Source organism: Apostichopus japonicus, chromosome 2, assembly GCF_037975245.1.
Source record: "Apostichopus japonicus isolate 1M-3 chromosome 2, ASM3797524v1, whole genome shotgun sequence".
In the NCBI taxonomy this organism is placed as follows: domain Eukaryota; kingdom Metazoa; phylum Echinodermata; class Holothuroidea; order Aspidochirotida; family Stichopodidae; genus Apostichopus; species Apostichopus japonicus.
In genome coordinates, this window is record NC_092562.1 from 29,472,910 (window position 1) to 29,497,755 (window position 24,846).

At 37.9% G+C, this 24,846-nt stretch overlaps 1 protein-coding gene across 4 annotated transcripts in view; it reads right to left on the bottom strand.

Annotated features, from left to right (window-relative positions):
• LOC139955263 (nipped-B-like protein) overlaps positions 1 to 24,846 on the bottom strand; it is a 58,613-nt gene that overhangs the window by 26,210 nt on the left and 7,557 nt on the right. For all 4 annotated transcript variants that reach the window (XM_071955122.1, XM_071955121.1, XM_071955119.1 and 1 more), the window contains exons 8-27: positions 24,205 to 24,703; positions 23,163 to 23,501; positions 22,366 to 22,440; positions 21,507 to 21,602; positions 20,740 to 20,849; positions 20,391 to 20,474; positions 19,030 to 19,267; positions 18,134 to 18,288; positions 17,756 to 17,836; positions 16,615 to 16,715; positions 8,412 to 8,556; positions 6,782 to 6,864; positions 5,080 to 5,209; positions 4,615 to 4,758; positions 4,273 to 4,407; positions 3,210 to 3,544; positions 2,685 to 2,787; positions 2,264 to 2,362; positions 1,799 to 1,945; positions 1,009 to 1,143 (exon numbers count right to left, since the gene is read on the bottom strand). In XM_071955122.1, the coding sequence (XP_071811223.1) occupies positions 1,009 to 1,143; positions 1,799 to 1,945; positions 2,264 to 2,362; positions 2,685 to 2,787; positions 3,210 to 3,544; positions 4,273 to 4,407; positions 4,615 to 4,758; positions 5,080 to 5,209; positions 6,782 to 6,864; positions 8,412 to 8,556; positions 16,615 to 16,715; positions 17,756 to 17,836; positions 18,134 to 18,288; positions 19,030 to 19,267; positions 20,391 to 20,474; positions 20,740 to 20,849; positions 21,507 to 21,602; positions 22,366 to 22,440; positions 23,163 to 23,501; positions 24,205 to 24,703 (3,234 nt within the window). The remainder of the gene's footprint in view (positions 1 to 1,008; positions 1,144 to 1,798; positions 1,946 to 2,263; positions 2,363 to 2,684; positions 2,788 to 3,209; positions 3,545 to 4,272; positions 4,408 to 4,614; positions 4,759 to 5,079; positions 5,210 to 6,781; positions 6,865 to 8,411; positions 8,557 to 16,614; positions 16,716 to 17,755; positions 17,837 to 18,133; positions 18,289 to 19,029; positions 19,268 to 20,390; positions 20,475 to 20,739; positions 20,850 to 21,506; positions 21,603 to 22,365; positions 22,441 to 23,162; positions 23,502 to 24,204; positions 24,704 to 24,846) is intronic.

A 24,846-nucleotide genomic window follows, 5' to 3' on the forward strand; every position in this document is an offset into this window, starting at 1 on the left:
TGTACATTTTACGAACAGTAACTTTTTAATTATGGGTCGCCATGATTGAATATAATCAAGTAGGGTGCAAACGACAGGCTAGGCATGTGGCTTCAGTGTGCGCATTTTGAGTATAAAACTTTGCTTTGAGAGTTCTAATAAATTTAAAATTCTTTATAAGATAGGCACCAAAATGTTGTCTTTAAACCTCAATTTTCTCAGAGCTTCTGGGGGCTTCGACCCCCATACCCCAACCAAGGCGTTGCCCATGGACCCTACCACGGGCACTAAGGCAGGCCCATGGTCCCCACCTATAACTGTGTCGCACTGCGTGCTGACTGACGCCCTCTGCATTAGTACAGTATCACCCACAAAGTTCTGTGATTTTTTTTTACCCCAGGCTCATCCCTGTATATGGATTTTACTGATAAAATGTTGTAAAAATTGATCAATTTTGTAGCTACAATTTATACAGGAAAAACAGCCCTCGCAACACCAAAAAGAGCCCCCGTCATCAGTAAAACAGCCCTCGTAAAAAATCTGCTTGTGCTGAAAAGAGCCCTCGTCACCAAAAAATTATTTTGAGCCCTGGTTGTATACAATAAATACAGTAATTCCATATCATGTCGTGTGCTTAACTCTTCCCAAGAAGGAACAGTGAAGATAGCACAATCAGTTCCTTTAATTCAGAAAAACAAACCTTTTGCTACTTTATACTTCATAAGAGAATGCAAAACTAAAATTTAAGTTACAAGGATTGGGTAGGAGGGAGGGGGAAGGTGTGAGGGGGAAGGTGTGAGGGGGAAGGTGGGAGAGGAAGGTGGGAGAGAAGGTGAAGGAGAAGGTGGGAAGTGGAGGGGAAAATGGGGGAGGGGAAAGGTGGGAGGGGGAGGTGGGAGGGGAGGGGGAAAGGTGGGAGGGGAAAGGAAGGTAGGGGAGGGGGTGTGGGAGGTGTGCTCACTGATCCCACTTGACATATTAGGGCACACTGTTCTCATACTTGAAGACTAACATTAACATTTCTCTTACCTTGATTCCCTCCTCATCATTGACTCTCCTAATAATCCTGACACAGATCTCTGGAATCTTCTTGTAAGACGGCTGTTCAATGCAGATGTCCCGCAGTGTCTTGATGACACGTTTTCTCACACTGATACCCGTGTCCTTTTAAGAGAGAGACAGAATATGTGAAACGACTGTCTTTGAAATGACTGTCTGATGTCCATGTCACCAAACCAAATATGTATCAGCATCAGTATACAGATTGTACTGTTACTAGGCAACACTACCAATGAGAGTTTCATATAAAGCCAGTACCTCCTAACTCAGGGTCAAACATATTGGATGAGATGGAAAAAAAAGACTTTTACAGTAAAATTAACAAATGCACAGGACTAGAGCATTTTTACTAAATCATACTTGTGAGAACTGAAGGTTAAAGGTTATACACCATACTTATAGGTTTATGACCAGTCAGGGTATACAGTGTATCACTTAAATCAAGCCTTCAATAAACATGCTGTACATTCAACATACACATTGACGGCCAAATTCAAACATCTGACATATCCTTTCACTAATGGTAAGTCAGATATGATTTATTTTTACTGGGAATAAATTAGTGTTCAAAGTTTGTGTAGCAGTTTTTAAGACTCACAATTTTTCTTCTCAACACACCAAGGTTCTTGTGTACAAAAACTGCTGATATATTTTTACACTTGTTTAGTAATATCACCCTTTTGTACAGCATTTTGTTATGTGATACCAGATAAAATGATTCCCCGTTTTAATGTCACAAGTTGAAGCTACAGATACTTACCAATATCCTTTCCATCAACATGTCGTAGTATTTGTCAGTCAGTGACAGTTGCATGAGAACAAAGCGTCCAACCAGCTCTACTGCAGCTTCCCTGACACTGGTAGACTGGTCAATAAACCGACCATACACAGCCTTCTGAACATCATTCTAAGAGAAGGAGGAAAGGTTCAAAGAGAGAGAGTGAGAGACGGACAAACTGATTATTCAATACACCAAACCTGTGTAGGTAAATGTGTAGATCAGTTGTGCCAGGCCTGACATTTATCCTAGCAGGTTCTTCTTCAATACAAACATCTTTTCGTAAAACACTAATCAAGGACTCCATCATACTTGAATCTTATGTTGAATGGTCTGTTTACTATTTCAAGTTATATACTAACATATCTGGATGGACTTCTGCAACCTTCAGTAAGTTGAATATAAATTTACTGATTAGAAACGGAGAGATTGAAGGTTATCTCTTACCCTGGCAAGGATATTTGTGTCTGCTGCTACAACAGATGATAAGCACTTCATGGCCCTGGTTCTAATGGCAACGGCAGTCTCACTCAAAACTCGCAAGATCTGTTAAAAGATGGAAACAAAATACTGTGAGTCATAGACACAAGAGTACCATCAACCTCCAATGATTTGCATGCAATAAAAGACAACCTTCCCCTATCAACGATATACTAATATAAAAATGTCAGGTCAATAAATAAGATGTCTAAGTTAATTAAGTACAAGTTTATGCATGCATCATCAATTTACTTTTCAACATGTGCTTTGATGTCTGTAAATTCTGTATTTTGTATTTTGTATGTAATAATGAACAATCAGAGTCTCAATCGCTGTTGCCAAGATTAGCTCTTGAACAGAGTTATCTGACATCTAATCTTATCCTTACCTGTGAGAGGTAGATATCAAAACTTTGAGAGAACGGTCTCTTGGAAGCGAGGTATCTGGCAACTAAACAGGCACTTTCATAGGTGATGATACTTCTACTTTTCCTGTAAATGAGGGAAAGAAAGGATAGCTTAGCACCAGACATATAGGCAGGACATGAACATAAATGAGGAAAAAAGAGTTAAGCACCAGGCACATAGGCAGGTAATAAACATAAATGGGAGGAGACTTTAGCACCTAGGCAGACTTTAGCACATAGGCAGAATATGGTCATAAATGGGAGGAGAGTTTAGCACCAGGCACAAGATATGAAGATAAATGGGGTCAAATGCTGCAGAATAAGAACTTTTCATAAATGATGTACCCCAAAGAATGTGTTGACACAAAACACTTCAAAACTTTCTCTACGTGCAACACATCTGTGGTATCATGAATGCAACACACTACACAATATATACTTTCTATGATTAACCTTACCAATCTTAGATTACTGCTACTATTCCATTACACTCTCTCATACACTAACCTTAAGCCTCTGAAGTTTTCTATTATTCTGATGGTAGCCAATAGGTAGGTCTTCCTTTTCTCAGCTTTGTCAAAGAGCTCTGAATTGGATGTATCATGAGGTTTCTTCTTCTTCTTCTTTGAGTGCTGTGGCCGCTTGTCTCTACTCCTACTTCTCCTTCTGTGTCCGATTTCATTCTCCTCGTCGCTACTTTCCTCCTCTTCCTCTTCCTCATCCTCATCCTCATCCTCTTCGTCACTCTCCTCTTTATCTTCATCCTTTGCAGACTTCATTGCATTCTCCATCTCTGCTGACGTATCCCTGTACCACTGAGCTATGTAGAACTGTCTGGTAAACTAAAACAGAATTAGAGAAAGAAAGCAAAATGTTACAATGATGAAAGCACATCCATCTCAAGGTTTGATCTTTAAGAACATTCCTAAGTCTGAATCACTTAGTTGGTAAGCTTTTGAGAATGCAAAGTATGTTGTTTGACATAATTAATATATTACAAAATGATCTGTCAGAGAAACTATTAGCTGTAAAATGGTTAACTTATCTTCCATCCCGAAGGTAAGATCGATCCTTAAACTTGGTCGAGTGCCCACTGGTGGGATCGGACAAGTTTGACAGTTCTAACCCTCGCATAACAATATCCATCAATGCATATCTTACATTGGGTAATGAAGAATGAAGTGAGAGATTTTTAGTGTATGTATATATATATATATATATATATATATATATATATATATATATATATATATATATCTATATATATATATATATATATATATATATATATATATATATGAATTTTTAAAATTTGCTTGTATAATTTCCATTGTAGCAGACCCTATACAGCTATTAGTTACAACTATAACACAGCACAGATAATCACATATTACATGTCTCCACCATTTTTGATAATTCTATTACAATAATGGATACTGTTGCTAGTGTGTATCACTAGCTTTCCAATATTGATATAAATAATTCCTTTACAATTATGGATACTATGACCATAACCACTAAGAATATTATCAACTTCTTAATCCATCTTTATTGTTTCTTTTCTACTCACCAGGAGAGCAGGATCATTCTGACTGTTATAAACAAGATAATCCAGTAAGGCCTTCTCCAGACTTCTGAGATACTTATCACTCTCAGGATCAGCGACCTCTTTGCCTGATGAATCTTCTCTGGATATTGAAAGCATCTTCAATAAAATACAGGAGAGGTCAAAGGTCAGATGTGGTCAAGTGTAAGGTAACTCTTTCAATCTGTTTTATAATTAGTAAACGATAAATAACACAACATATAATTTGTTTACCATTCACATCATAAACCTCTGTGATTACCAAGTTAATTACTTCAGCTTCCCATAGATCCTTTTGGGATGTAAATAGATTTTCAGATAACTCACTTCTTTTGATATTGTGTTCAGCACTTCTTGATCCATCCTACTAGAGACGGCATCTTTCCGAAGTCTGCTTGCAATTTGGCCCAAGTACTCCAATGAAGATACTCGCATTGTCATATCATTAGACTTGTTGCTGAAATGGTGCATCTAGAAATAAAAACAGAATCAATCAAAGTAAAGGACATATTAAAACAAATCTACATCAGAAACACAATCACACTGTTAAAATATGAGAAACAATTTACCCACAAACAATTAACATACTATACACAACAAACACAGAGTTCAAAGTTCACGCCAGAAGTAATGATGCTTTAAATAGTGACCAATGAGTGTTATGCATTACAGGACCACGCACACAGATATCCTTCAGCAACCTTAACATGCAATACAGCAATGATGAATGCTTTAATGTTGCTTTACTGCTGTAAGTGAGTGTCTTTTAGAAATACAAGCAAATGTTCCTACCAGTAATCTCCCGAGAAGACTGAGCAGTAATTCAGCTGCTGGCCAATCTGGTTTATTTACAGCTGAGAGCAGATCGTGGACAAAGTTTTCAAACAGAGGTCTGTAGTCTTCTTCGTCTTTACTGACACACCTAGAGACAAATGAACAGACGGAAAGAAATGAGATAAAATCACTGCTTGCCTACACCATACACAAATTAAACAGAAATCATCATGACAAATGCCTTGGTTGGTAAACTTTGAATCAAGCACATCCAATATGCAATGTTGTTTGTAATGCAAATCAAATGTGAGTAGTTAAGGTAAGATACTTCTTTAGGTCAGCTGTTGGAATGCGTACTTACTGTTCTGTCTGCTCACCTATCAATGAATGCTACAGGGAAATATCAACCTACTACACAGCAATGCAAGTATGTTATTTTCAAAGCTAGTGTCTGAAGGTTCAACAAATAATAAGTTACAGTACACCAGCGATTCTCAATAGGCAGCCCCTGGGACAAATCCAGTCCACAAAGTAGTTCAACCTTACACATCCAAACAATACTGGCACACAGTCTTGCATTAATTGGGTATGCAGGCTTGTGCACCATACCAGCCTACATGGTGCATTACTAAATCTAGGTTATAGTGAGCTTTTGGTTCTTGCTAGGTCTTTGCTACAGCCAATGTTTCTATCTTTGGGCTTCATAGAACTGAGAACCCTTGCAGACCTTGGAACCTATGTTTTCTGTGCTGGCTCAGATTTCTCTGTGGTAGAGTACATGAGTATTGAATTGACTGGAAGTTTAATGCTCAACTGCCTGTATTTTCTGTTCTGGCTTAGATTTCTCTGTGGTAGAGTACATGAGAATATTGCTTTGACTGGAGTGTTTAATACTCAACTGCCTGTGTTTTCTGTTCTGGCTCAGATATCTCTGTGGTAGAGTACATGAGTATTGAATTGACTGGAAGTTTAATGCTCAACTGCCTGTATTTTCTGTTCTGGCTCAGATTTCTCTGTGGTAGAGTACATGAGTATTGTTTTGACTAGAAGTTTAATACTCAACTGCCTGTGTTTTCTGTTCTGGCTCAGATTTCTCTGTGGTAGAGTACATGAGAGTATTGCTTTGACTGGAGTGTTTAATGCTCAACTGCCTGTATTTTCTGTTCTGGCTCAGATATCTCTGTGGTAGAGTACATGAGTATTGCTTTGACTGGAAGTTTAATGCTCAACGGCCTGTGTTTTCTGTTCTGGCTCAGATTTCTCTGTGGTAGAGTACATGAGTATTGCTTTGACTGGAGTGTTTAATGCTCCACTGCCTGTATTTTCTGTTATGGCTCAGATATCTCTGTTGTAGAGTACATGAGTATTGCTTTGACTGGAGTGTTTAATGCTCAACTGCCTGTATTTTCTGTTCTGGCTCAGATATCTCTGTGGTAGAGTACATGAGTATTGCTTTGACTGGAAGTTTAATGCTCAACTGCCTTTATATGGGACAATTAATATTACAGATGGGAAAACAAGCTAACCTGGCATCTCTTTCATATCTGACATATGGTTGCTGTGTCTTAGCTAAACTAATCGTATGCATGAAAACACCATTCATCATTTACTTCTCTCTCGTAGGAAGTTTTCTTTACATCTTCACTATATGACAAGAATGTTAGTCAACTTGTTATGTACAATGACACTACTTTGACTAATATTAGAATCAAGTACTTACTTTTTAAGAAACACAGAGAGAAAATTCTGCCCTGTTCTGACAGCAGTTTCATAAGCATTGACAACAAGGACACCATTGTCAGTCTGAGAAGAAAACAAAGAAGAGAATATGAAGAAGAAAATGCAAGAGATACGTCAAAATAGAATGGAAGTAGTCAGAGACCACTCCTTACAGTGTGTGAAGACTCGCGCACAAAGAAACGTCTGATGCCGGTAATCTAACCTAGTTTCAAATGAGGTGTAACAGAAGTGTTAGACACCACAATCGACCCCAGAAAATACACACACAGCTTGCTACCATCGGTAATTAGACACTAGTGTACAGTCAATACATGCAGCTACGGTCAATACCCACAACACAGTGTACATAGCAGCGATGAACATCTCAGGTCCAGATAAAAGATTACAAGGTATCACGTTTCATTACTGTCTGCATTTTGTAGCGACAAGAAAACAAACTTCACTTGCAAGCAACGGAAAGTTAACTTTTGCAGAGGAAGATCAACAAATCTGTGCAGTTAGTTCTGAATTAATGTTACATATCTCTTCCTAATTGAAGAGAGGGAAAGATCTTGAAATTGAATATTTGTTTCTCTTTAAAAAATTGGTTCGCTAATTGTTCAAAGTAAACCCATAATGCTCTAAGACAGAGGAAAGGCTAACATCATTTCCTTCATAACAGCCTGAGCACAGAGACATGTTCCACGATATGGCTAACAAGATTATGGGTTACGTTATGAATTGTTGGCTGGTAAAAGCAAAGTCTATCTGTCTATCTGTTCATCATGTGAATGCCTTTTTACATCTGCTTAGTGATATTGTAAGCTGATGCTGTGATTGACACTAATGCACATGTTAGTATTCAATGTTCCGAATGAGGTAATTTGAGTTCATCTTTGCTGGAAAGTTTCATTACATGATGAGGGTGGCAACTTACAGGGTCAGTTTCATTACATGATACTGAGGGTGGCTACTTACAGGGTCAGTTTCATTACATGATGAGGGTGGCAACTTACAGGGTCAGTTTCATTACATGATACTGAGGGTGGCTACTTACAGGGTCAGTTTCATTACATGATACTGAGGGTGGCAACTTACAGGGTCAGTTTCATTACATGATACTGAGGGTGGCAACTTACAGGGTCAGTTTCATTACATGATACTGAGCATGGCAACTTACAGGGTCAGTTTCATTACATGATACTGAGGGTGGCAACTTACAGGGTCAGTTTCATTACATGATACTGAGTGTGGCAACTTACAGGGTCAGTTTCATTACATGATACTGAGGGTGGCAACTTGCAGGGTCAGTTTCATTACATGATACTGAGGGTGGCAACTTACAGGGTCAGTTTCATTACATGATAATGAGGGTGGCAACTTACAGGGTCAGTTTTATGACATGATACTGAGGGTGGCAACTTACAGGGTCAGTTTCATGACATGATACTGAGGGTGGCAAATTACAGGGTCAGTTTCATGACATGATACTGAGGGTGGCAACTTACAGGGTCAGTTTCATTACATGATACTGAGGGTGGCAACTTACGGGGTCAGTTTCATTACATGATACTGAGGGTGGCAACTTACGAGGTCAGTTTCATTACATGATACTGAGGGTGGTAACTTACAGGGTCGACGTAGGGAGCATCAACATCGTCATATTCGTCGTTGTTTATTTTAGGAGTTTCTTTTTCATTGGGTAAGACAACTACACACTGTATAAGCTGTAGGACTAAGGCTGTCACCATCTGAATAGCATCTTCAGAATTAAGTCTGTGAAGAAAGACAGAGAGACAGATGAAAACTCCACCAACAGTTAAGAAAACTCCACCAACAGTTAAGAAAACTCCTCTGAAAGACATGATCATGGACCAATGACGATCTGAAAGCATTCTTTATCTATCAATCATTTAAAGAGGATTTAGTTTAAAGCCTGGTGACTTCATGATTGCTTTACTTCACTAATAAGACTACCAATGTAACAAAATTAATTTTAATTCACAGAGATAAAGACAAACAGGATGGCAGCTAAATGCATCTTGTAAAGATTTAAAGTTATAGACAACCAGGATGGGCAGCTAAATGCATCTTGTGAAGATTTAAAGTTATTAACAACCAAGACAGCAGTTAAATGCCTCTTGTAAAGATTTAAAGTTATAGACAACCAGGATGGCAGCTAAATGCATCTTGTGAAGATTTAAAGTTATAGACAACCAGGATGGCAGCTAAATGCATCTTGTGAAGATTTAAAGTTATAGACAACCAGGATGGCAGCTAAATGCATCTTGTAAAGATTTAAAGTTATAGACAACCAGGATGGCAGCTAAATGCATCTTGTAAAGATTTAAAGTTATAGACAACCAGGATGGCAGCTAAATGCCTCTTGTAAAGATTTAAAGTTATAGACAACCAGGATGGCAGCTAAATGCATCTTGTGAAGATTTAAAGTTATAGACAAACAGGATGGCAGCTAAATGCATCTTGTGAAGATTTAAAGTTATAGACAACCAGGATGGCAGCTAAATGCATCTTGTAAAGATTTAAAGTTATAGACAAACAGGATGGGCAGCTAAATGCCTCTTGTAAAGATTTAAAGTTATAGACAACCAGGATGGCAGCTAAATGCATCTTGTAAAGATTTAAAGTTATAGACAACCAGGATGGCAGCTAAATGCATCTTGTGAAGATTTAAAGTTATAGACAAACAGGATGGCAGCTAAATGCATCTTGTAAAGATTTAAAGTTATAGACAACCAGGATGGCAGCTAAATGCATCTTGTAAAGATTTAAAGTTATAGACAACCAGGATGGCAGCTAAATGCATCTTGTAAAGATTTAAAGTTATAGACAACCAGGATGGCAGCTAAATGCATCTTGTGAAGATTTAAAGTTATAGACAAACAGGATGGCAGCTAAATGCATCTTGTAAAGATTTAAAGTTATAGACAACCAGGATGGCAGCTAAATGCATCTTGTGAAGATTTAAAGTTATAGACAACCAGGATGGCAGCTAAATGCATCTTGTGAAGATTTAAAGTTATAGACAACCAGGATGGCAGCTAAATGCATCTTGTGAAGATTTAAAGTTATAGACAACCAGGACGGCAGCTAAATGCATCTTGTGAAGATTTAAAGTTATAGACAACCAGGATGGCAGCTAAATGCATCTTGTAAAGATTTAAAGTTATAGACAAACAGGATGGGCAGCTAAATGCATCTTGTAAAGATTTAAAGTTATAGACAACCAGGATGGCAGCTAAATGCATCTTGTAAAGATTTAAAGTTATAGACAACCAGGATGGCAGCTAAATGCATCTTGTGAAGATTTAAAGTTATAGACAAACAGGATGGCAGCTAAATGCATCTTGTAAAGATTTAAAGTTATTAACAACCAAGACAGCAGCTAAATGCCTCTTGTAAAGATTTAAAGTTATAGACAACCAGGATGGCAGCTAAATGCATCTTGTAAAGATTTAAAGTTATAGACAACCAGGATGGCAGCTAAATGCATCTTGTGAAGATTTAAAGTTATAGACAAACAGGATGGCAGCTAAATGCATCTTGTAAAGATTTAAAGTTATAGACAAACAGGATGGCAGCTAAATGCATCTTGTAAAGATTTAAAGTTATAGACAAACAGGATGGCAGCTAAATGCCTCTTGTAAAGATTTAAAGTTATAGACAAACAGGATGGCAGCTAAATGCATCTTGTGAAGATTTAAAGTTATAGACAACCAGGATGGCAGCTAAATGCATCTTGTAAAGATTTAAAGTTATAGACAACCAGGATGGCAGCTAAATGCATCTTGTGAAGATTTAAAGTTATTATCAACCAAGACAGCAGCTAAATGCCTCTTGTAAAGATTTAAAGTTATAGACAACCAGGATGGCAGCTAAATGCATCTTGTAAAGATTTAAAGTTATTAACAACCAAGACAGCAGCTAAATGCCTCTTGTAAAGATTTAAAGTTATAGACAACCAGGACGGCAGCTAAATGCATCTTGTAAAGATTTAAAGTTATAGACAACCAGGACGGCAGCTAAATGCATCTTGTAAAGATTTAAAGTTATTAACAACCAGGATGGCAGCTAAATGCCTCTTGTAAAGATTTAAAGTTATAGACAACCAGGATGGCAGCTAAATGCATCTTGTAAAGATTTAAAGTTATTAACAACCAAGACAGCAGCTAAATGCCTCTTGTAAAGATTTAAAGTTATAGACAACCAGGATGGCAGCTAAATGCATCTTGTGAAGATTTAAAGTTATAGACAACCAGGATGGCAGCTAAATGCATCTTGTGAAGATTTAAAGTTATAGACAACCAGGATGGCAGCTAAATGCATCCTGTAAAGATTTAAAGTTATAGACAACCAGGATGGCAGCTAAATGCATCTTGTAAAGATTTAAAGTTATAGACAAACAGGATGGCAGCTAAATGCATCTTGTAAAGATTTAAAGTTATAGACAACCAGGATGGCAGCTAAATGCATCTTGTAAAGATTTAAAGTTATAGACAAACAGGATGGCAGCTAAATGCATCTTGTAAAGATTTAAAGTTATTAACAACCAAGACAGCAGGGTCATTCCATGCCAAATCAACAAGCAAAATTTGATTTCGACACCCACCGTCTCAGATTTTCACCAAATTCGGTGTGGAGTTTCATAATATAAAGATAAGAATCCACGCCAAATTTTAGCTGAAAATATCAATCGGTTCGTGAGATATCGGCTTTCAAAAATTGGTGAAATTGACCCCAAAAATCCAAAATGGCGGCCATTTTGAATTGACCTAAATTAAAACCCCCGGACTTTTTCTTCTATAACTTCTCTTCTGAGTAAGCTACAGACATGAAACTTGGGATTATAGTAATTTAAAGCATGGAGATCCTCAATATGGACATTAATTTAATGTAGGAGGGTAATAAAGGTAAGTTATGGGGATTTTGAATTTTAATGAATGAAAATAAATTGCGAAAAATTTATTTTCACACCTTCTCATACATATGAAAAATTTTCAATGTGGGACAGCATCTATGAATCTGAAATTTGGCACATTGATAAAGCATATCACAAAGAACTGTTATGCAAAAAATTGTGATGGTACTCTCTCTCTAAATGGAAATATTTATTTCTGAAGTTGGAGCAAAATGTCGCAAATTTTCACAAATTTTGGCTGAAATTGCTGATATTCGTTATGTACATTCCGCCTTCGGCATAGGTAACAAGATTTTATGTCTGAATTTGCAGATATTGTGGAAGACATGTGACCACTCTTCTAGTTTAGCTAATTTTGAGGAAAATTTACGGTCCCAATTTTTTGTAACAAGTAATTAAAATGGCAGAAAATGAGATAGGGGCCTAATATGGCCCTACTTTGAGGGTACTTTATATTCACAAACAAAGGCATGTTTGAGATTTAATTTGCATAGGATCCTTGTTCAGTGCCAGTTGTACAGGAAAAGTGCCAAAAGAAGGTCAAGCGGGTCGTACGTTTTACGAACAGCGCCCTCAAACTTAAGAAATCTCACTTCTGGCCCTAATTGGGGGTCCAATTTGGGCCTGTGGGTTAATTTCAATATTTCTTTAAACACCATATTCCAGGAGTGTATTAACCATATTTTTAAATACTGAAGTCAAAAGTTTGTATTTAATTTTTATCTATTCAAATTTACGACTCGAAAATTGCGAAAATCATGCATTTCATATGTACTGTATGGAAATGCTTGTACAAGCCGATTTGAGCAGTTCAAATAACAACAACTTCTAAGCTTTAGCATACAGGTGCTTAGCAAATAAGAGGGTGGTACACTAGCATAAGGACTCGCAATAAAGTGCACTTTCTGGGTCATATGCCCAACGATGCATGAGAACAGCGCCCTCAAAAATCACAATTTACCAATATTTTGGGCTATTTTGTACCTATATGCCCTTTTAAGCTGCTCATCTGATCATTAAAAAACTGTCAAAAAGATGTTTTAACTTATTCTTTGCATCATAACTATACATGTCTTACTAGTTTTGTATTGAAAACCAAGAAAAACCCTTTTAATTATGACCAACTCTGACCTTGAAATGCCCAAAATAGCCCAAAATATTGGTAAATTGTGATTTTTGAGGGCGCTGTTCTCATGCATCGTTGGGCATATGACCCAGAGAGTGCACTTTATTGGGAGTCCCTATGCTAGTGTACCACCCTCTTATTTGTTAAGCACCTGTATGCTAAAGCTTAGAAGTTGTTGTCATTTGAACTACTCAAATCGGCTTGTGCAAGCATTTTCATACATATGAAATGCATGATTTTCGCAATTTTCGAGTCGTAAATTTGAATAGATAAAAATAAAACACAAACTTTTGACTTCAGTATTTAAAAATATGGTTAATACACTCCTGGAATATGGTGTATAAAGAAATATTGAAATTTACCCACAGGCCCAAATTGGACCCCCAATTAGGGCCAGAAGTGAGATTTCTTAAGTTTGAGGGCGCTGTTTGTAAAACGTACGACCCGCTTGACCTTCTTTTGGCACTTTTCCTGTACAACTGGCACTGAACAAGGATCCTATGCAAATTAAATCTCAAACATGCCTTTGTTTGTGAATATAAAGTACCCTCAAAGTAGGGCCATATTAGGCCCCTATCTCATTTTCTGCCATTTTAATTACTTGTTACAAAAAATTGGGACCGTAAATTTTCCTCAAAATTAGCTAAACTAGAAGAGTGGTCACATGTCTTCCACAATATCTGCAAATTCAGACATAAAATCTTGTTTCCTATGCCGAAGGCGGATTGTACATAACGAATATCAGCAATTTCAGCCAAAATTTGTGAAAATTTGCGACATTTTGCTCCAACTTCAGAAAAAAATATTTCCATTTAGAGAGAGAGTACCATCACAATTTTTTGCATAACAGTTCTTTGTGATATGCTTTATCAATGTGCCAAATTTCAGATTCATAGATGCTGTCCCACATTGAAAATTTTTCATATGTATGAGAAGGTGTGAAAATAAATTTTTCGCAATTAATTTTCATTCATTAAAATTCAAAATCCCCATAACTTACCTTTATTACCCTCCTACATTAAATTAATGTCCATATTGAGGATCTCCATGCTTTAAATTACTATAATCCCAAGTTTCATGTCTGTAGCTTACTCAGAAGAGAAGTTATTGAAGAAAAAGTCCGGGGGTTTTAATTTAGGTCAATTCAAAATGGCCGCCATTTTGGATTTTTGGGGTCAATTTCACCAATTTTTGAAAGCCGATATCTCACGAACCGATTGATATTTTCAGCTAAAATTTGGCGTGGATTCTTATCTTTATATTATGAAACTCCACACCGAATTTGGTGAAAATCTGAGACGGTGGGTGTCGGACCCTTGTTGAGTTGGCATGGAATGACCCAGCAGCTAAATGCATCTTGTAAAGATTTAAAGTTATAGACAACCAGGATGGCAGCTAAATGCATCTTGTGAAGATTTAAAGTTATTAACAAACAGGATGGCAGCTAAATGCATCTTGTAAAGATTTAAAGTTATAGACAAACAGGATGGCAGCTAAATGCATCTTGTGAAGATTTAAAGTTATAGACAACCAGGATGGCAGCTAAATGCATCTTGTAAAGATTTAAAGTTATAGACAACCAGGACGGCAGCTAAATGCATCTTGTGAAGATTTAAAGTTATAGATAACCAGGATGGCAGCTAAATGCATCTTGTAAAGATTTAAAGTTATAGACAACCAGGATGGCAGCTAAATGCATCTTGTAAAGATTTAAAGTTATAGACAACCAGGATGGCAGCTAAATGCATCTTGTAAAGATTTAAAGTTATAGACAAACAGGATGGCAGCTAAATGCATCTTGTAAAGATTTAAAGTTATAGACAAACAGGACAGCAGCTAAATGCATCTTGTAAAGATTTAAAGTTATTAACAACCAGGATGGCAGCTAAATGCATCTTGTGAAGATTTAAAGTTATAGACAAACAGGATGGCAGCTAAATGCATCTTGTAAAGATTTAAAGTTATAGACAAACAGGATGGCAGCTAAATGCATCTTGTGAAGATTTAAAGTTATAGACAACCAGGATGGCAGCTAAATGCATCTTGTGAAGATTTAAAGTTATAGACAACCAGGATGGCAGCTAAATGCATCTTGTGAAGATTTAAAGTTATAGACAACCAGGATGGCAGCTAAATGCCTCTTGTAAAGATTTAAAGTTATAGACAACCAGGATGGCAGCTAAATGCATCTTGTGAAGATTTAAAGTTATAGACAACCAGGATGGCAGCTAAATGCATCTTGTAAAGATTTAAAGTTATAGACAACCAGGATGGCAGCTAAATGCATCTTGTAAAGATTTAAAGTTATAGACAACCAGGATGGCAGCTAAATGCATCTTGTGAAGATTTAAAGTTATAGACAACCAGGATGGCAGCTAAATGCATCTTGTGAAGATTTAAAGTTATAGACAAACAGGACGGCAGCTAAATGCATCTTGTAAAGATTTAAAGTTATAGACAAACAGGACGGCAGCTAAATGCATCTTGTAAAGATTTAAAGTTATAGACAACCAGGACGGCAGCTAAATGCATCTTGTAAAGATTTAAAGTTATAGACAACCAGGACGGCAGCTAAATGCATCTTGTAAAGATTTAAAGTTATAGACAACCAGGATGGCAGCTAAATGCATCTTGTGAAGATTTAAAGTTATTAACAACCAAGACAGCAGCTAAATGCATCTTGTGAAGATTTAAAGTTATAGACAAACAGGATGGCAGCTAAATGCATCTTGTAAAGATTTAAAGTTATAGACAACCAGGATGGCAGCTAAATGCATCTTGTAAAGATTTAAAGTTATAGACAACCAGGACGGCAGCTAAATGCATCTTGTAAAGATTTAAAGTTATAGACAACCAGGATGGCAGCTAAATGCATCTTGTGAAGATTTAAAGTTATTAACAACCAAGACAGCAGCTAAATGCCTCTTGTAAAGATTTAAAGTTATAGACAACCAGGATGGCAGCTAAATGCATCTTGTGAAGATTTAAAGTTATAGACAAACAGGATGGCAGCTAAATGCATCTTGTAAAGATTTAAAGTTATAGACAACCAGGATGGCAGCTAAATGCATCTTGTGAAGATTTAAAGTTATAAAGCTCATGTATGTTACAGAGCTCCCAGACACATTGCTAACACTTGTTCCCCCTCTAATTAAATTGAGGTAGCACAACCAATACAATACAATACCTTTGATACTGTTAGTTACATATCAAATTCATTGATTTTTAATTAGATAATGGTTCAGACAGGATAGTTTATTTGTTAATTCTGTAAAGTTCACTTTACTGTCTGGGACTATTTGCTAGTTACATGTCTTCCACTCAAAAACAGCAGCTGGTATTGCTTCATTAATACAATTTTCTCATCAATTTCTCTAATTAATTTAGCTCATTGCGTGTACATCCTCTAATGCAGTAATCCCTCTGAAGCTCTGACCCTATCAGACAGTAATTGACAATAACAACCGATGCCTGATGTTTATATGCAAAGAGGGGCGACAAAAACACATTTTCTGGCAGGGATAGGCATCTATTGTGACATACATGCCACCTACTGACAATTCATGTTGTCCTCAAACACATTTATGTTGCAAACACAGCTAGGTCTCTTACACTTGACAATCATTAGCATTGGATGACATATTTGTAGGAATTATTTTTCTATTTTCTGAATTGCTATAACACAGAAGGCCAATGTCATCATTCAATCAGTATCAATAGATTACTGGGTAGAGCTCAAATGTGCCCTAAAATGAAGATGATGACTCACTTAAAATTCCTGAGATTTTTCTTGCTTGATGGCAGTCTGGCAAGAGATGCAAATATATCCTCTAAGATCAACTGTCGATGTTTCTCATACTGAGAAAATACCTGCAAGAAACACAATAATAAACCACGATGAACAAAAGACCTTTAAAAGTTAGGATATGTTCTGTTGTAGTAACAGATAAAGCTGCATTCTCTGTTGAATTGCCAAATTTGAGTGGGAAACATTCTCAACAGTTAACAGAAGATGAGAGTACCTGAAATCATAGTCTGACTCTTTCAGACACAAAGGTTGCATCAGAAATAATCAAAGCGGGCAAAACCTTTGAAGATTTACCAATTAGTCAAGAGGGACACATCTGGTCTAAGTTGGAGGGGCTTGAGATTTTCTGTTCAGGATAAAGACTGTTACTAACAATAGAACACTGAAATGACAGCAACCACACATTAATTAGAATCAAGGGGCATCCCATGGGGCACTCCCACCTTGCCCTAAGCCAACAGATGGGAGAGTGTCTAATTGGTCCTATCTAGTTGCGTAATCTCTGTGCTGCAGATCAGAACAGTACCGTGAGTTGATCAATAGTAGTTTATACAATTTTGTTCGTAATCATTGAAGAAGAGATCTTTTGAAACATATTTTCAAGTTAAACTAATTGTATTTAAACAACTTAACTAGTGTTTGATCAGAATTCTGTAAAGCAACAGACTAAATCCAAATAATAAAGATAATGACATATTTACAAATTTAATTCTTGCAAATCATTTGCAAGAGAATGTCATGAATTCCTCAGGGAATTTCCCTGTTTCCACTATCACATTACTGAACTTTTTTTTCATCACCAATGGAACACTCGCAATAGAAATGGCTCAGAGTGTCTAATCTTACAGTCAGCAAAATTTAGTTAAATATTTCATATTTAGAAAAAAGCCATTGTCATTCTTTCTGTCAGTGTCTTGTCTCGATTCATATTTACTAATATGGAAGTCTCTGGTATCCAAAAGATTATTGCATTGAGGCAGGTATTACATTCATCCTTTATTAAACCCTTTCTGTAGCCTTATCCTAAACCAGCAGGTCCCCTGGAGTTACCTACATTATTCTTATCATAAACAATATGGGATTAATTTGAACGTATACATACCGTCGAAATCAACTTGAGTGCATTTAGCTGAAGTTCACTGACATTCTCAACAAAGAAAGGGGCTGTCCCAAGGGAAGAAATCTGGTGAAATAAACAAATCAAAAAGAATATTAATGATGAAAAAAAATAATAATCTTCAGACAAGATGGTAAGTTACATACTAATATCACTAGTCAAGCAACGAAAACATTCTTGTTTATATTACAAACCATATTGACGTTTTAAAGAGTCAGTTCAATTTTTGCGACCTATTTAGTTTGAGTAAAGAGGGTGAGATCTGGAAGCAAGGGGGTGGGAGAGGGGGAACAGGACAGATGGCAGGGAAGGATGAACTTATATAACACAACACACTACTACATTAAGTTTAAATCTACTCACCAAGAGAACAGTTGAATCAGTGAGTGTCTGGACTGACATCAGCTCAGACAAGTTACTGACAAGAGTGCAGAGTTTATTGTAGAGAGATAAGATTTCCTTTTCCTTGGTTGCACCGGCCCTAGCTCTCTTCAGTTTCATGTGGGTTACGATTCCCTCTGTAAGAAAAATATCATTAACAAGATGTGTAAAAGAGGGACATACTACTGACCATGGAACCAATAACATGGAATTGGGGAGGTAATGTCAATGGTACCGACAGAAAACAGATAGATTCTCTTATAAACCAAGTCAGTCGCATCCTAGGCGAACGTCAGCAGTCAGTGAACACCTCATATCATCTTCACCTTCAAAGTAAACTTGCTGGGGTTCTCAAGAACAGTAGCCACCCTCTATACATTAATTTGGAAAGTGCAATAATACCCCGCAGTGGGCGGATGAGACTACCCCGTGTCGTTACAAATCGTTACAAATCCTCCTTTATCCCTCGTTGTATTAAACTTCATAATGAATCTTTTACTCGTTAGGTCAGTAATCTTGCTCATTGTGCAATCCAATGTTTCACAAGTATCTCTGGTGCTGTTTTACTGTATTTTGTATTTTACCGTTTTTACGTATCTTGCCAGCTTTGTTTTATGTCTTATGTCTTAGTATTTGAGAGTCTGATATATTTTGTGTGTATTTTATGTACTGTACGTTTGTTTTATATTGTGAGCAATCAATTGCCCAGCTTGGGATGCAATAAAGAGAATCTGAATCTGAAAATACTTGGAATTAAGGAATTCTTCTTTCACAACTAAATACAAATATATATTGTTATTTGAAATAAAGACACCACTGAGTCTGAGGTGGTACTACAAAGTAATCACTGGATGGATAGTTTAGATATTATCACTAACCTCCTTTGGTGTCTCTGTCTGCCCTGTAAACTGGGTCAAACTCAGGGTATATAGAATACTGTAGTTGGTACTTTGTGAGCTGGGCTATCCTATCGATAACATCTTCGATAAAGACTTCTTTTGGCATACCGCTAGCAGTCATGATGTAAGCTGCTGTCAGGGCAGAGTTTACTGAATGTGCTATTCTTTCCATTGTTCTTCTCTTCCAAGCCTTCTGTTCTCTGTATTTTCCTTCTTTCTGTTGGTGGAATCCAAATTAAGAAACCATTTAGACACATTTATATAGATTTGAAAATTGATACAAATAATCAATGAATTTCTCAATCTTTGACTACAGAGGAGCTTGTCAATGTTGTAGATGATATTCAAACTAAGATTAACCAACTCTCTGAACACCCTGGATTATTCATATTTGTGGAGGCTTAGAAGGTACCATTGACATTTATACCGTGCACCCGTGCATGACAATTTAAAGGGGGGCGGGGGCAGCAGACCATAGGCCCATGCATGGCAATGGGAAGGGGGTGTCGAGGGGCAGCAGACCCTAGGCCCATGCATGGCAAGGGGAAGGGGTCAAGGGGGAAGCAAACCCTAGGCCTATGCATGCCAATGGAAAGGGGGTCAAGGGAGCAGCAGACCCTAGGCCCATGCATGGCAAGGGGAAGGGGGTCAAGGGAGCAGCAGACCCTAGGCCGATGCATGGCAATGGAAAGGGGGGTCAAGAGAGCAGCAGACCCGAGGCCGATGCATGGCAATGGAAAGGGGGGTCAAGGGAGCAGCAGACCCTAGGCCCATGCATGGCAAGGGGGTCAAGGGGGAAGCAAACCCTAGGCCTATGCATGACAATGGGAAGGGGGGTCAAGGGGGTAGCAGACCCTAGGCCCATGCATGACAATGGGAAGGGGGTCAAGGGGGATGCAAACCCTAGGCCTATGCATGATAATGGGAAGGGGGGGTCAAGGGGGCACCAGACCCTAGGCCAATGCATAACAATGGGAAGGGGTCAAGGGGATGTAAACCCTAGGCATATGCATGACAATGGGAAGGGGGGGTCAAGGGGGCAGCAGACCCTAGGCCCATGCATGGTAATGGGTGTCAAGGGGGAAGCAGACCCTAGGCCTAAGTGTCAATTAGGGTAGTTGTGAAAATAGATGATGTAGAATATCATATGCTAATTTTCCGAATACTGAAAACTTCCAAACTTCCAATGAGGAGCCTGGTGACATAACTGGCCCATCCATGCTCTCAATGCCACTGGTCCAGCTACTAATTATAACAGTCTCCTGAGCCACTATGAATGAGAACAGACATTAGCTATCTCTTCATAATCTCACAAGAGACATGCAGGACAGACTACTTACCCTACTGTCTGGTTGTAACTTGGTTCCATCTCTGATGTTTCTCTCTAAGATATTCAAGAGTCGAACCAACTTATCTTTTGGAAGCTGTGAAGCAGAAGATGTAAATGCATGACATATTGATTATTGTATCTGATGATAAGAGGTATGGTCATGTCATAGATATTTACTCATGACATTGGGCTTAAAGATCACATGTGAATTAATCAGAAATGAATTAAAATGAAATAAATATTGCCATACTGGCACGCTAGAACTTAATAGGTTTAGTTTAACTTAAAGTGGCTATTTGACGGATAATTTGAAGAATAATACTGATACTAAATAGTAAGACTAGAAATCTTAGACTTACCTGATGCATGACTGACATGGACTTGAGTTTAGCTGCCTCAGAGACCAGCTCTGACAAGAGAGATTTGGAGATGAGCAGGTCAGGAGAACACTCATCATCATCATCTTCATCTGTAATAGTAGAGAAGAAAACAAAGAGGCTATTATTAATCTTGAAAAGTTTATCAACACAAATAAAAAAATGTTGATTCCATTCACCTGACAGGGCAAATATTTAAGGATTTATAATAGTAGAGAAAAAACAAAGAGGCCATTATTAACCTTGAACAGTTTATCAAAACAAATGAAACAATATCTTGATTCCATTCACCAGACGACAGGGCAAATATTTAAGGATTTTTTGTGGTTGTCCTTCGAACAACTAAGTAGTACATTTTGGAAGCCCGAATAGCAAATTTGGTTGTAGAGGTAAACAATGAAGCAAAAAAACAATAACCAATATGTACACTGTAGGAGAGATGTGTAGGTTGGTGAATAGAACAATAACTTTGGGGTGACAGCAACTTATCCTTTCACTTATTTAGGAGTATTTAGTTACGATGTAATCTGAATTGATCCTTTTCACCTAATCCAGGGTATTTATATTATATTTATATTAAATATTTGCCCTTCCCCAGAAAGTGAGCAGAGATTATCAGATGTAAACCCACCAAAGACAAAGAAACTTATCTTTAGATGCTTCAATAGAAGAACAGAAATCCTGATTCAACAGGAAACTAACAATACTGTAGATTTCTGACTTAAAAATCTTAATTGAATGGATCTTACCGTCATCTTCTACTGAAACCTCCATTTCTTCAGAATTGGCAAAGACGCTCTCCAGGGCAGTGTTAAACCTCTTGAAAGTGGCTGATTCTAGTAACTCTGAAAAAATCAAACACCAAAGAAATGACTAACTACCAGTTCTCCTTTAAAAATTTGACAAACAATCTGTACTACTTGTTGTCAATGAAGACATTCCCAGGACACAGATTCAAGTTTACATATTAGTCAATTGATTACTTCCTTTCTTTTAGAAAGTATTCTTGATAATGTATTCACAACAATTCTATATAGGTGTTACCAAAGCTCACTTTACTTTATTAGAGTGATAAATGTGTCTCAATACAGGACAACATCGTACACTATGATACAGACTTAGCACTCCAAACACACTTTACTCTTTTAGAGTGATGTGTCTCAATACATGACAACATGGAATGATGATACATTACGGTACAGGCTTAGCACACACTAAACACACTTTACTATTTTAGAGTGATAAATGTGTCTCAATACACAACAACATCGTACACTATGATACAGACTTAGCACTCCAAACACACTTTACTCTTTTAGAGTGATGTGTCTCAATACACGACAACATGGAATGATGATACATTACGGTACAGGCTTAGCACACACTAAACACACTTTACTATTTTAGAGTGATAAATGTATCTCAATACAAGACAACATGGTACACTATGATACAGACTCAATGATACAGACTCAATACAGGACAACATGGAAGAAGGTCATTCCCCTTTTCTTCTCAATTCACCCCTAAGACTTTCTAATCCCCTCCCCCCCCCCTTTTGCTGCTCCACATGGACCCCAGCTGAAAGTAAGTTTATCTGTCATTTACCTTCATTTTCAAGAGGAGCCTCCTCAATATCTGCTGCTTTAGATGCCTCAATCTTCGGTTTCTTCTTCTTTGGAGCTGATGAGAGGGTTTTGAATGATCTTTATATAAACTAAACAAACAAAGAAAGCTAGACATTGCTAGTGATACAGCAGCAGCAGAATCATGAAGCAAAGAAACTGAACAGACTGAAAAGCAACCACCATCATACACTTCATGACTCAATATTTACAATGATCTACCTAGCATGTGGTTCAGGGGTTTGTGTTGGTAGCATCTTAAAGTTCTTTTCCCCATCTCTTGGATTATTTAATGTCTGCTCCAGGTGTGATTTGGTAATATTAGGGCAGAAGCTGGAGAGTTACTGAATGTTTTAGTTCAGTGAATCCCACGGACTGTGAAACATTCAGTATCTCCATTAAACCATACCGTCAGATGTGAGGATCCTAGATGAACTTCTTCTTCTTAACGAGTATTCAGAGAAATAACCAGACAGTTGTGTCACTGTTGCACCAACTCCTGCTCCATAGATTCAAGGCCCACCGCCCCCCCCTTAGCCCCCCCCCCACCATTCACTTTACCTGCACTGCCGTCATGCCAAATAAGGCCTGGTCTATCCCAGTAAAGAAACAGACTTGAGCTGACATTACCCAATTCCTGAAATATCAAATCTACAGAAGAGTCGACCCAACAACACCACTGCACAGCGACATCTGGTGTGGTGTTGAACCTAATGATAACAGCTGCAGCAGTACACACCTTCAGCATAACTGAGGGAATCATATCTCTGTCATACATACCAACAGTAGCTTCTTCCTCTTCTTCTTCCTCTTCTTCCCCCTCCTCCTCTTCACTCTCATCCCTAGAAATAAAGATTGGTGGAGGAGGAGGCGGGGTCTTGGGAGGCTCCTCCTCTTCCTCTTCCTCCTCCTCTTCTGGAAGATCCTCTGGTTGTGGTGACAATGATGATTCTTTCATGGCTCCACTTCGTGTCCTTTTCCTGGCCCTCAGCGTTCGCCCGGTCATCTCGGCAGCACACTCCGCTGAATCTTTATCTAGCTTCAGCTTTTCAAGCATTAAAACAGGAGTTGCATTGCTTGCACTTTTAACTGTTGAAGATTTCTCAGATGCTGCTGTAACTAGAAAAGTCATGTTTTGAAGAAAAAAATGGAAAATTGACACTAGTCACATGAAATCAATGGCATTTACTGTGAATTGTTGGTACAGATGTGTTTCTCAGGATTACTGACTAATGTTACCATATTACTAATATTACCATTTAGTTGAAAGCTGTACGTCATGGGGAGGGGCAACACTCCAGTGTATAATAATACAGCACATATCTATCAGGCAGAGGAACTGTCAATTTTATGATCAGAACTGTTACGATGAAATTCTTGCCAGTTACTTAAGTCCCATCTTTTATTTTTATCTGCCATTTTAAAGTTGGCATGAAGAGAAGGCCTACGCAACAATAGAAATGTAGATGTACCACAATAACTTACATTTCTTCAGAAACACCTAATGACACCTAATTAACCTTATATACTGCACTAAACAGGTTAAACAGTTAACTTGAAGTTTAATTTTTTTCCATAATGAGTACATTCTCATGAATTACACAGTTGGGTATGGTTTGCTGCCACTTTAGATATATTTCAACAGACATGTCACACAGTGACAGAAAAGGCAACAATGGGTTCTAAATCAGATATCTCAGAGGATGGTTTGTAAATCGTCTTTGATCTACACAGCCTTTCATGTGAAAACCGTTCGGTTATGTCAGTTATGTGTAATAGTTGAAAGATTACTATAGTAACTGGCCACACAATGTTGACTTACCTTCCTCTGTAGCTGTTTCATCTGTTTTGTTGGGTTCCTCAGAATCCTTAGACAATCTGATCTTAATCGCTGGTATAGGCTGTGTTTCCTCCTTCTCCGATTCTTTCTCAGCTTTGTCGTTACTCTCTTTCTCTGAGCTCTTCTTCCTGACTCTCAGTTTTCTCTGAGATTCGACAGGTTCGGCGACACCTGCCTCTTTACTCGAAGCCTCCGGTGGTGGTTCCTTCACAGGAGGAGGTTCTGCCGGCTTGCTCTCTACCGGTCTTCTTAGTTTAATAGTTATCTTTGTAGAGTTTGAGGGAGAACTAATCACATATTTAACATGTTCGCCGCCATCCTTCTCTTTATCTTCGCGGTGAGACCTTGATTTCTTTTTCTTCTTGTGTCTCTCGGAACGACTGGACTCGGCGGCAGCGTCACCACCCCCGGCTGGCAACTCTGCCTCCGATTGTGAAAGCCTCTTCTCACCTTCTGAGGAGTCACGATGACGGTCTTCATCCTTCACAAAAAGAATTTAAAAAAATTTAAAAAACAGAGGAAAAGATAGACAGTATGTTAGCAGGTGAACAGGTGCTAGAATGAAACACATATTAATGTTGCTTGCCCATTGGCAACCGCTATTAAAGATGATTCTAAAACAGA